This window comes from Geotrypetes seraphini, chromosome 3 (assembly GCF_902459505.1).
Source record: "Geotrypetes seraphini chromosome 3, aGeoSer1.1, whole genome shotgun sequence".
Lineage (NCBI taxonomy): Eukaryota > Metazoa > Chordata > Amphibia > Gymnophiona > Dermophiidae > Geotrypetes > Geotrypetes seraphini.
This window is the reverse complement of record NC_047086.1, coordinates 92,437,991-92,451,071: the sequence shown is the minus strand read 5'-3', so window position 1 is coordinate 92,451,071 and position 13,081 is coordinate 92,437,991. Positions and strand designations below refer to the sequence as shown.

General features: G+C 43.1%; 1 protein-coding gene across 1 annotated transcript in view; it reads right to left on the bottom strand.

Annotated features, from left to right (window-relative positions):
- Nucleotides 1-13,081, bottom strand: part of GREB1 (growth regulating estrogen receptor binding 1) — a 336,727-nt gene that overhangs the window by 190,253 nt on the left and 133,393 nt on the right. Inside the window, exon 6 of the mRNA XM_033939035.1 lies at nt 4,359-4,502. Within this exon, the coding sequence (XP_033794926.1) occupies nt 4,359-4,502 (144 nt within the window). The remainder of the gene's footprint in view (nt 1-4,358; nt 4,503-13,081) is intronic.

The following is a 13,081-nucleotide window of genomic DNA, read 5'->3' as shown; positions in this document are numbered from 1 at the left end:
TGGCAGAGCAGAGCACAAGGCTGCCTGCCTGTCTGGTTGGCTGATGCAGCTGCCTCCTCTTCCCTTCTCTAGCAGCAGAGAGGCGCACAAGGCTGCTGGGCTGGTCCCACACCGCTTCCGTTCTTGCGGGAAGCAGCGTGGGACCAGGCAGGCAGCCTTGTGCACTGCTCTGCCACTAGAGAAGGGAACAGGAGGCAGCTGCATCAGCCGACCATGCAAGCAGCCTTGTGCGCAGCTCTGCCGCTAGAGAAGCTGGAGACAGCAGCTTTCCTGCGGGCTGGGTGCGAGCAGCAGCCATTGGAACTGGAAGCTGCTGAGAATCTCAGCATGGTGGCGTGGCCCTGACAAGGGAGCGAGTGGCTATGGCAACAGCAGCAGCGGATTCCGGCCTCCCGCTCTCCTCCCTCCCTCCACCCATTGCAGCGCTGGGCGGCACATCTGGGCCTCAGCCACCTCCACTGCCGCTCCTCTGACTCCCTTCGCATTCGCTACAGCCCCCGCGGCAGATGGGATATGCCTAACTAGGGTTCCAGGAGGAAAGGCCCATCAAGCTGCATTGGAGGAACTAAATTAAGGTATGGGGTGGGGAGTTCAGAGGGGGTACGGGGAGCCCTGCCTGCCTGCCTCAGGGTGGGGAGTACAGGAGGAAGGAAATGAAGCTTGACATGGGGAGGGAAAGAGACAGAGCAAAGAAATGCTGAAAGAGGAGGGAGCATAGGGACAGGGACATGGAATTATGTTGGAAAGGGGAGGAATAAAGATACAGAGATGTGATACTTAATGGAAAGGGAGGAAATGGTACACATGGATAGTGAAGAAGAGAAGAAAGATTGTGCATATTGGGGAGCCCTGCCTACCTGCTTGCCTCGGGTAGGGGCCTTGCCTGTCACTTGGCCACTAGGCCTGCCTGCCTGTCACTAGGCCACTAATCCTGCATGCCCTGTGCCCTGTCCACCATTAGAGCACCAGAAGGGGGACAGAGTACAGAGCCTGGCAGGAAGGGGGGACAGGGTGCAGAGCCTGGCAAGGAGAATTTGGATCAGAATTTTTTTTCTTGTTTTTCTCCTCCAGATCTAGGGTGCGTCTTATGATCAGGTGCTTCTTATGGAGCGAAAAATATGGTACTTTAGATGTCACTAGACCAGCCGCTGATAGTTTGTGCGGAGCCCACACTAACTTATGAAATAGAAAAAACAAGGATTGAATAGAATTTGCTGTCGTAAGAGGCCTCATTCTTTTGCTCTAAAATAGGAGCCAGCTTGAATCATCAAGTACATGGCCACAATATTGTTTCCAAATATGCTGAAGAGCTGAAGTATATGTTGAAGATGAAGGAATGATTATTTTATATAATTTGATACTGTATGACCTTTTATTAATAAGGTTGTAGCTAAATTAAATATATCTGGAATGTGGTCCTTTAAGGCTCGGACATATTGATTATTCTTCCATCAATGATGTAATTGCATCGATTTAAATTGTGAATGAGAAGGGAAGGAAAAATGTTCTATCAACTCATGAAATAACATTAATGAACTCTGAGAACTCAAAATGTCTTTAAATGTAACTATTCCTTTATAAATCCATTCTTGCCACAAAATAGATTTCTTGTTAATTAAAACTTCTGAATTGAACCAGGGCTTCATTTGATTTCACTGAGCAGTATTTTCAGTGGCATAGACTCCTACACTTCTCCTACAGCAGATTCAGGAATGATGCATGGCTACATTAAAAACAGTGTGTGGTTGTGCATGATGTACCTTAGAGGGAACCCTGGTTGGGACAGTTGGCCCTTTTGGCAGCTGGGAGCAGAGGTAAGCAGCAAGAATCTTAAATTCTACAAGTTCTGAGTTACATACAAATCCGACTTAAGAACAGCTTTAAAAATGTAACTTGTTCTTAATCCGGGGACTGCCTGGCATCAAATAAACTGGTTTAGGTAAATTAGACTTGTCTATACAGTAATGACCATAACAATCAAACAGCAAAAAACAGTCAGGATAGTTCTCATGGATTATTATGAAGACAAATAACTTATTAAACTATCATGCTTAATAAAGTACAAACTTGTCTCTTTACACCAAGAACCGTCAGAAGCGGCACTCTATTGTGTAGCAAACACAAATATTACCGTATTTTCACGCATATAATGCGCGCGTTATACACGATTTTACAAACCGTGCATAACCAAGCGCGTTATACGCGTGAGCACGTTGTACAACTTTTTTTTTTTCATTCTGATCCGGCATTCCCCCTGTGAACCGGCATCCTCCCCCCCCGCTCACGTCACCCCCCTCCCCCGTGATCCTACACCCCCCCCCCCAGCACCGCAAAGACAACTCTTTGCCGATTGGGCACCGGCACCGGCACCAGCACCAATGCACAGGATGTGCCAGTGCCAGTGCCTGAAGATCTTCCCTCGTTGGGTTGGGCTGGGCTGGGCTGGGCTAGGCGGTGCGAGAGAGATCCTCCTTCTTCCTGTGCCGGGCTGGACTAGGCTTTGAGCATTTGCGCATGCTCAAAGCCTTCTGGTCTCGCTCTCTCCGAGATAATCTCGGAGAGAGCGAGACCAGAAGGCTTTGAGCATGCGCAAATGCTCAAAGCCTAGTCCAGCCCGGCACAGGAAGAATGAGGATCTCTCTCGCACCGCCCAGCCCAGCTCAGCCCAAAGAGGGAGGATCTTCGGGCACTGGCACTGGCACATCCTGTGCATTGGTGCTGGTGCCGGTGCCCAATCGGGTAAGAGTTGTCTTTGCGGTGCTGGGGAGGATTTAGGATTGCGGGGGAGGGGAGGTGACGCGAGCGGGGGGGGAGGATGTCGGTTCGGAGTAGGCGGGAAGAGGTTTTAGCATGCGCGGTAAACGCGTGTGCGTGCTATATTAAAATTTTATTACATAAATTTATGTTCCCTGCGCGCTATACCCGTGTGCGCATTTTACATGGGTGCGCGGTATATGAGTGAAAATACGGTATATAGTTTTACATATGCTATGCTTCCTCATAGGTTCTGGTATATTGAATTTTTTATCAATTTTTATGGGTTGTTTCTCCTTAAATTTCCAATTTATATACATAATAAAATTGTAACTTATCTGTAGCTCTGGTCAAGCAAATCAGCAATTTTAGACCAGCCATTACTAAACGCCGCCGACATGCAAGTTTCATTTGCATGTGATATTACAAACTGCTTCAGGGCATGTTAATTTTTGCTAAAGTTTTAAACTTGGAAGATCTTCACAGTCTCCTCAGCGTTTCTCTAGCAGGCAAGGCATTATAAATTAGGCACAGACAGAGCTTTGGCATCCTGCTGGCACTTTTGCATTTAGATGTACATTTATATATGCAAGTGCTAGTTTTCTGGACGTTTATATACACAAGGGGTATTTATATGCAGGCACTTAGCTTGCAGATAAAGGACAATTCTATAACAGAAAACATTTACATAAAAATAGCATTTACACTTAAGTGGTCTATAGGTGAAGGATAACTAAAATAATTTGACTCACTTCTAGTGCACAGTTCTAGTAGCCACAATGGTCCAGAAGAAACCAGAAACTTTTCTAGGTTGTGATATATTTTGTTGGACTAACAAAGTACAGTGGTGCCTCACACAACGAACTTAATTCGTTCCAGGAGCAAGTTTGTTATGCGAAAAGTTCGTTATGTGAAACGCGTTTTCCCATAACAATACATGTTAAAAAAAATAATTCGTTCTGCAGCATAAAATATACTAAGATGACATAAAAAAAGATAAATTTGTCAAAATGGTGAAAATGGTGGTCTTGCTGAGGCCAAACTCTTTGACGAGGTCACACTGTTTTACCCCACATTCACTCCTTCTAATTATTTCCCGTTTCATTTCAACAGAAATCACCTTCCTGCTTTTTTTAGAAGCCATGATATATAAAAAATATTGAGTTTATCTTAAAAGGACGACTGTATACAGTGAGAGAGGGCAGTTAAGCGCAGTGACTAACGACTGCCTGCAGTGCCTGCGCGGAAGGATGCAATACATCGGCAGCTCGGGCGACTTCGTTGTGTGAAACGAAGTTCGTTGTGTGAAGTTCGTTGTGTGAAACGAAGTTCGTTGTGTGAATCAAGACATGAAGTTCGTTGTGTGCAGCGTTCGTTGTGCGAGGCGTTCGTTATGCGAGGCACCACTGTACATGACTTTCAAGACGACAAACGTTCCTTCTTCAGAAAAAAACAATATGGCTACCAGAACTCTTGCTACAAATGAATGGGGCACACCTCACTCCTATAAAATTAAAAAAAAAACCTGTTACCTTGCTAAAGCGAAACAAGAAAACCAACTCTCTTTACAGCTGATATTGTATGCCAGTATCCCAAGAACTTACCTGTCTGTTGAATGGCAATTAGAAAGCCTGAGTTTGCTCCTTGAATAGGTTCACTTGTCCTTGCAGCCATAGGATCTGAGATTTCGGGGGACTGAAACTGTATATTGGGACAGGAGTTTGATGTTGTTTGCTGAGTTCTGATCTCTTTAGGAAAACAAAATGCACAATGTTATCTTTCAGCAACACACCCAACGTAGGGATAAAAGTCACAGAGAAAGATTTTTAGCAAAGAAAAAGAGAGAATATGTTGTGATACAAGTCATAAAAGAAAGAAAGTCTTTAGTGAAGAATAAAAGAAAATAGGTGTGCATGCATACATTTTTCCTGTATGGTCATAATTTAATTTACTGGTTTAAAACAAAATATCTTACATTTTCAGGTGCTAAATTGTGAAGCATGTCTTGCTCGTGATATCATAAAAAAAAAGCAAAGGGGAGGCAGCACAAAGAATATATGTTAAAAAAAGAAAAGGATTGCAATGGGAAAATTTGTATATTGTTAAAATGTTTATTACAAATAGCAAAAATATTTTTTTAACCCATTATAGAACATAACTAACACCCTCTTCCACGAAAATACACTAGCAGTTTCTAGCGTGGAAAGCCACGCAGAATGGCCCGCGCTGCTCCCGACGCTCATAGGAACTCAATGAACATCGGGAGAAGAGGGCCATTCAGCGCAGCTCTCTGCGCTAAAAACTGCTAGTGGAGTTTCGTAGAAGAGGGGGTAAGTATTAGGGACCTGACACAACCAGGTTTTTGAGTTCAAATGCTGCTTTGACCAGAGGGCCGCCGCGTGAGCGGACTGCTGGGCATGATAGACTACTGGTCTGACCTAGCAGCAGTAATTCTTAGGTTCTTATAATCATTCTTGAGTTTTTAAATGACCTTTCAGGACTACATGGAATAGAACATAAGAACTGTCATACTGGGACAGACCGAGGGTCCATCAATCCCAGTATCCTGTTTCCAAAAGTGGCCAACCCAGGTCCTGAGTATCTAGCTAGATCCCAAGTAGTAAAAGAGATTTTATGCTTCTTATCCTAGGAATAAGCAGTGGATTTTCACAAGCCATCTCAATAATGGCCTATGAACTTCTCTTTTAGGAATTTATTCCAGCCTTTCTTAAACCCTGCTAAGCTAACTGATTTCACCACATTCTCCGGCAAAAAATTTCAGAGTTTAATTACATGTTGTGTGAAGAAATATTTACTCCAATTTGTTTTAAATCTACTACTTGGAAGTTTTATTGCATGCTCCCTAGTCCTAGAATATTTGGGAAGAATGAACAAACGATTCACATCTACCCTTTCCATTCCACTCAGTATTTTATAGACCTCTATCATATCACCCCATGAGCGACTTCAAGCTGAAGAGCCCTAGCTGCTTTAACCTCTCCTCATAGGAAAGTTGTACCAAACCTTTTATCATTTTCATCGTCCTTCTCTGTACCTTTTCTAATTCCACTATATCTTTTTTGAGATACTGCGACCAGAACTGCACATAGTATTCAAGTTGTGGCAATACAAGGGCATTATAATATTTTCATCTTTGTTTTCCATTTCTTTCCTGATAATTCCTAACATTCTATTTACTTTCTTAGCCGCTGCCCATTAAGCTGAGGGTTTCAACGTATCCTCAACAATGATACCTAGATCCTTTTCCTGGGCAGTTACTCATAACATAGAAACCAGCATCACATACCTATAGTTCGGGTTCCTCTTTCCCACATGCATCACTTTGCACTTGCTCACATTAAACATCATCTGTTATTTTGATGCCTAGTCTTCCAGTCTCACATGGTCCGCTTGCAATTTTCACAATCCTGTTGTGATTTAACCACTTTGAACAACTTTGTGTCATCAGCAAATGTAATTATCTCACTAGTTATTCCCATCTCTAGATCATTGATAAATGTTAAAAAGCAGCAGTCCCAGCACTGGGGAACCCCACAATTTACCCTTCTCCATTGAGAATATTGACCATTTAAGCCTACTCTGTATTCTGTCTTTCAACCAGTTCTTGATCCATAATAGGACATTATCTCTTATCCCATGATTTTCTAATTTCCTCAGAAGTCTTTCATGAGGTACTATGTCAAATGCTTTTTGAAAATCCAAATGCACAATATCAACCGGTTCACCTTTACCCACATGTTCATTCACCCCTTCAAAAGAATGCAGTAGATTGGTGAGGCAAGATTTCCCTTGACTAAATCCATGTTGGCTTTCTCTCATTAATCCATACTTACGTATATAGAAACATAGAAATATGATGGCAGATAAAGGCCATCTGTAGTAACCATGCCTATCCCACGCTTTCTTGAATTCAGACACAGTCTCAGTCTCTACCACCTCTTCCAAGAGACCGTTCCACGCATCTACCATCTTTTCTATAAAAAAATATTTCCTTAGATTACTCCTGAGCCTCTTAACTTCATCCTATGCCCTCTCATTCCAGAGCTTCCTTTCAAATGAAAGAGACTCGACTCATGCACATTTAAGCCACGTAGGTATTTAAATATCTCTATCATATCTACACTTTCCTGCCTTTCCTCCAAAGTATACATAGGGCTCCTTTTACTAAGGTGCATTAGCGATTTTAGCGCGCGCTTAGTGCACGCTACAATGCCGCACGCTAAACGCTAAAGCCTCCATAGAGTTTGCATCAGTATTTTTCATTTAGTGCGTGGTTAGCGTGCGCTAATCTTTAGCGTGCGCTAAAACGCTAGCGCACCTTAGTAAAAGGAGCCCATAGTGTGATCTTTAAGTCTGTCCCCATATGCCTTATAATGAAGACCACGCACCATTTTAATAGCTTTCCTCTAGACCGGGGGTCGGCAACCCGCGGCTCCAGAGCCACATGCGGCTCTTTTTCACCTTTGCCGCGGCTCCGGTAGTGTGTCACGCGGGCCGGAGTCTTTCAGTGGCTGCGGCGCGCTCCTGAAGAATGGGAGGCGCGGAGGATGACGTGTGATAGAGGTCTGCACGGGGACGCCCCCTGGCCCACGGGGATGAAAACAGCCTACCTAAATTCTGGCGATGCAGGCATGCAGCTTACAAGTCCGGCGTCGCGGCGGGAAATAGCCATGCTGAGCAGTGAGCTCAGCACGTACACAGATGAAAGCCTTGCTTGCTGATTGGTCCGGCGGCCCCGCCGTGCCGCCGGACCAATCAGCAAGCAAGGCTTTCATCTGTGTACGTGCTGAGCTCATTGTTCAGCATGGCTATTTCCCGCCACGATGCCGGACTTGTAAGCTGCATGCCTGCATCGCCAGAATTTAGGTAGGCTGTTTTCATCCCCGTGGGAGTCTCTCTCGTGCGCTATGGCTCTAAGTCAGGGGTGCCCAACACGTCTATTGCGATCAACCGGTAGTTCAGGAAGGCAACGTGAGTCGATCACAGAGCCCATCCCGGGCTCCGTGATAGACTCGTGTTGCTGTCCCGATCTACCAGGCCTATCAGCCTTCCTCTCCCCGACGTCAAAGACGCCAACGCCGGGCATTAGGCTGTTTTTGTCATTTCGGGGGGGGGGGGGGGGCGAGTCTCGTAGAGGGAAGGCCTCGATGTCGGCAGCTTGTCTTGATCACCGCTGCTGACGAATTGCTGAAGAGAGCCGCGGAGCAGGGGGATGTTGCCAGGTGCAGGTAGAAGGGAGAGGGCCAGATGCAGGACTCGTGGGTGAGGGAGGAGAAGCGAGAGAGAAAGAGAGAGAGGAGGGAAACAAAAGGAAATATTTCATACTGGGCTGGGCCGGAGTGGAGGGAGGGTGGAAAGATTCTAGCTACAGGGTGCAGTAACAAAGGAAAAGGGGGGGAAAGCTGAAAATGGAGATAGTGACACAAAGAAGAGAAAGGGTAAGCAGGACCTACTGAATAAGGATAGAGATACAGAGGGGACATGAAGAGGAGGTGCTTATTGACCCAGTAATGGTGGTGATCTGTGATTTTTAGCAGTACAGTGGTATTGCGGCAGAAACGCTGAACAATTTTCACAAAGGTTGCAGGTAATGCTTGACCGCTACTCTTGAGGATGTTGCCCATCAGAAGGCCATTATGGCTCAGAATCATAAATGGACTGATATTGAAAACCTTCCCAAACTGGACAAACTTGTATTCGAAACATGGAATGCCATCCCCAACACTTATATAAACATGAAAAAGTATGCATTTGGAGTGCTGTCGATCTTCGGCTCCACATATGTATGTGAGCAGGTCTTCTCCAACATGAACCATATTAAAAACAAACATCGATCACGCCTCACAGATGACAGCTTGCAAGCCTGTGTGAAAATGAAGGTGACGTCTTACAGCCCTGATGTGCAGACACTGTGCACTGAGGTTCAGGAGCAAAAATCCCATTAACCAGCTAAATTAAATATTTTAATTAGCTATTAATGTGCAAAAATATATTTTACATTGTTAAGTGAAAAAGTCCTTTTTTTCTTCAGATTGACTGCTAACTGCATGATCCTGTATATAGCATTAAGATAAGAAACAATATATGCAGTGTTAGATTTGTTTTAAAATGGTTTTGCGGCTCCAAGTTTTTTTTTCTTTTCGAAAACGGGTCCAAGTGGCTCTTTATGTCTTAAAGGTTGCAGACCCCTGCTCTAGACCAACTCCATCTTTTTTTTATATCTTTTTGAAGGTATGGTCTCCAGAATTATACAAAGTATTATAAATGAGGCCTCACTAGAGTCTTATATAGGGGCATCAATACCTCCTTTTTCCTACTGGTCATACCTCTTCCTGTGTACCCTAGCATCCTTCTAGCTTTCACTGTCATCTTTTCAACCTATTTGGCCACCTTAAGATCACATACAATCACATCCAAGTCCCGCTCTTCTGTCGTGCACATAAGTTCTTCACCCCCTAAACTGTACCGTTCCTTCAGGATTTTGCAGCCCAAAAGCATGACCTTGGATTTCTTAGCATTAGATTTTAGCTGCCACATTTCAGACTATTCTTCAAGCTTTGCTAGGTCTTTCTTCATGATATTCACGCCATCCGGGGTGTCTACTCTATTGCAGATTTTGGTATCATCTGAAAAAAAGGCAAATCTTATCTGACAGCAATTCAGCAATATCGCTTATAAAAATGTTAAAAAGTACAGGTCCAAGAACAGAAGCTTGAGGCACACCACTGGTAACATCGCATTCCTCAGAGCAAACTCTATTGACCACTACCCTCTATATTTCATGCAACCAGTTCCTGACCCAGCCCGTCACTTTGGGGCCCATTCCGAGGGCACTCAGTTTATTTATTAGACGCCTGTGTGGAACACTGTCAAAGACTGCTAAAATCTAAATACACCACATCTAGCGCACTTCCTTTATCCAATTCTCTGGTCACCCAGTCAAAGAAATTGTGCAGATTTGTCTGATAAGACCTACCTCTTGTGAATCCATTTTGCTGCTGGTCCTGTAATCCACCGGATTCCAGAAATTTCACCATTTCCATTAATTTGGCTATTACAGAAGTCAGACTTATTGGCCTGTAATTCCCAACTTCTTCCTTACTTCCACTTTTGTGTAGAAACAAGGCCATGTTGAGTCATGCTTCTCCAGTGAATGAGGTGATTAAATTTAAAGATGACACTAAACTGTTCAAAGTTGTTAAAACACATGTGGACTGTGAAAATTGTAGGCTGACCTTAGGAAATTAGAAGACTGGGCATACAAATGGCAGATGAAATTTAATGTGGACAAATGCACATTGGGAAGAATAATCCAAATCATAGTTGTCAGATGCTAGGGTCCAACTTGGAAATTAGCGCCCAAGGAAAAGATTTATGTTTATTAAAATTTGATATCCTGCCAAACAGTTCTCAGCGTTTTTTTACATAACAATAAAAAGACAAAGGAAAAGAATGCCATAATATAATAGGAAAGTCCTAAAATTCACAGTCATACCAAGAGTAAGAAAAACATACAAACAACTGTGTCCTGATGTGTCTGGAGTACCTGCTAACCTCTCAATTAATGAATATGGTCAATTGGAAAAGAATCAATTCTGAAAGTTAATTGAAAAAAAAATAAATTTATAACAATGTCTTAAAGGCATTAAAGTTCACCGAATATAATTTGACCGAATATATTTGAATATAATGCAAAGCTGATTGCAAAGAAGTGCAAAATAAAAGAAAGCCTTATGTAGAGTAAATTCTATCTAGTTCTATGAACTGCTGTCAAAACCAGTCTATTGTCTTGCAATGATCTCAGTATATGCCCCAGAATATAGGGAATAATCAATGAATTCAGAACACAATGAACCATTTACTATTTCTGAATTTAGAACAGTCTATTTGCTCAAGAATAGTTTTTTTAAGGATATGTTCCCACACCTGAGATTGTTCCTCCAGTGTTAATGAAAAGAAATCTTTAGAAATTTTTAGAACTAAAAGATTGCAAATCGTTAGGATCTATTTGATTCAATTTCCTAGTAAAGATCTTTTCTTTAATTTTAAATCTATTCCAAAAATTCTCATTCCCTATAAGGGAAAAATGAATACGTTTGCAATCTGTCCATGAAATAGCCTAAAACCTTCTGCCCAATCTGAGTCAGGGGCCAAAAAATCAAACAAGATGCTAGGAATTTGGTAGATAAGACTATGGGCTCCTTTTACTAAGGTGTGCTATGGACGCGTTAGCGTTTAGCATGCATGTAGATTTAATGTGTGCTAAAACGCTTAGCGCACCTTAGTAAAACAGAGGGTAAGAATATTATAATGCCTCTGTATCACTCCATGGCGTGAACTCACCTTGAGTATTGCATTCATTTCTGGTCACTTTATCTCAAAAAAGATGTAGCGAAATTACAAAAGAGCAACTAAGATGATAAATGGGATGGAACTCCTCTCATATAAGGAAAGACTAAAGAGGTTAGGGCTCTTCAGCTTGGAAAAGAGGTGGCTGAGGGGAGATATGATCGAAGTTTACAAAATCCTGAATGGTGTAGAACGGGTATAAGTGAATCAATTTTTTACTTCATCAAAAATTACACTACAAAAAGTAGGGGGACACTCAAAGTTACAGGGAAATACTTTTAAAACCAAAAGAAGGAAATATTTTTTCACTCAGAGAAGAGTTAAGCTCTGTAATGAATTGCTGAAGAACATGGTAACAGTGGTTAACATAGTTGGTTTTAAAAAAGGTTTAGACAAGTTCCCAGAGGAAAATTCCATAGTGTGCTATTGAGACAGACATGAGGGGAGCTACTACTTGCCCGGGATAAGTAGCATAGAATATTGCCTTACCGGCACCTAACTTAAGCAACAAAACCATTTAAAATTTTCCTTAAAATTGTTTAAAACAAAAAATGTAGGTTCCTAGAGGTGCTTACAAAGCCAGTGCCTAAGGTAGGCGTGGCTAATGCTGGAAACGTCCTCGAGAGCTGCTGTAGACGCGATGCATGTCAAACATAGGTGCCTCACAAACCCTGGCTTACATTTCTGGCATCTATGTTTGAGTATAATCAATCCGTTGTTCTTGTGTAACAAATTAATAACTCCTAAAAATAGGCTAATGCTAGATTAAGTCTATCTCTATAGAAGATTTTATTAGAGACTATGGGGCTCATAATCGAAAGAGAAAAACGTTAAAAAACCAGCCTAAGTCGGCACTTGGACGAACATTTCTCAAAAACGTCCAAGCGCCGAAAATAAAACCGGGTTTTGGACATATTTGTAAATGACCTAGGCTGCTTAATGTCCAAAGCTAAACGGGGCGTTTCGGGAGGCATATCGAGGGCGGGAGTTGGGGGGTTGTGGGCTGGCTTAGACTTAGTTTTATAGCATGTATAACCGAAAGTTATACAGCCCAGGATCGACGGAACTTGGACGTTGTGATTTAGACCATGTAAAACATGGTTTAAGTCACAAAAAACCACCTAAACTCACCAGATAAGCACTGCAAATACATAACATAGACCCCCCCCACACCATAAAAATTTTATTCACAACTTTAAATTTCAGCCTCCAGACCATCATCACCTGGCCGCCTGGCATAGGAAAGCCTAGTCGTCCAGCCCAGAGGCAGCTTAAGTCGTCTTAGGGGTGGGTTAGGGACCCATAGAGAGGAGGACCCATGCCCATAAGCCCCTGCAATCACTGCATTGATACTTAAACATGTGCACTGCCCTATACACCCCCAAAACATTTTTTGACTGGCATATAAGTGGCTCCTGCAGCCATAAGGGCTATTGGGGTCGTAGATAAGTGGGTCTAGGGGATTCTGGAGGTGGTTTGGGGGGCTCACCATCACCTATAAGGGAGCTGTAGTGAGGAGAAGCCATGGCACCCTTTTTGTAAAGTTCACAGCAGTGCCCTGTAAGGTACCCCACTATTTAGGTGGCATGTCTGGGTGTTCAGTCCATCACTTTGCAGACCCCTCCCACCTCCAACAGGGCTTGTTCTAGGCGTTTTGGACTTGGACGGAAAGTTGGACGGAAATGTGGTATAAAGATGGACGATTTAGCGGCTTGGACGATCAGATCGGCAGGGCGTAGACGATTTTCAAAAGTAAAAAAGGTTGGACGTATCTTTTGAAAATGTGTTTTAGGCTCTTTTTTACTTTGGACAACTTGCGAGATGGACGCAAACGGACTTAGACGTTCCTTTTGATTATGCCCCTCCACGGATCTCAAGTGCCCACAGCTATCCGCCTTTAGAACCAGTCTTGGCTAATAGCCTATATGTGGGCTATCATCGGTCCAACTGGCTCTTT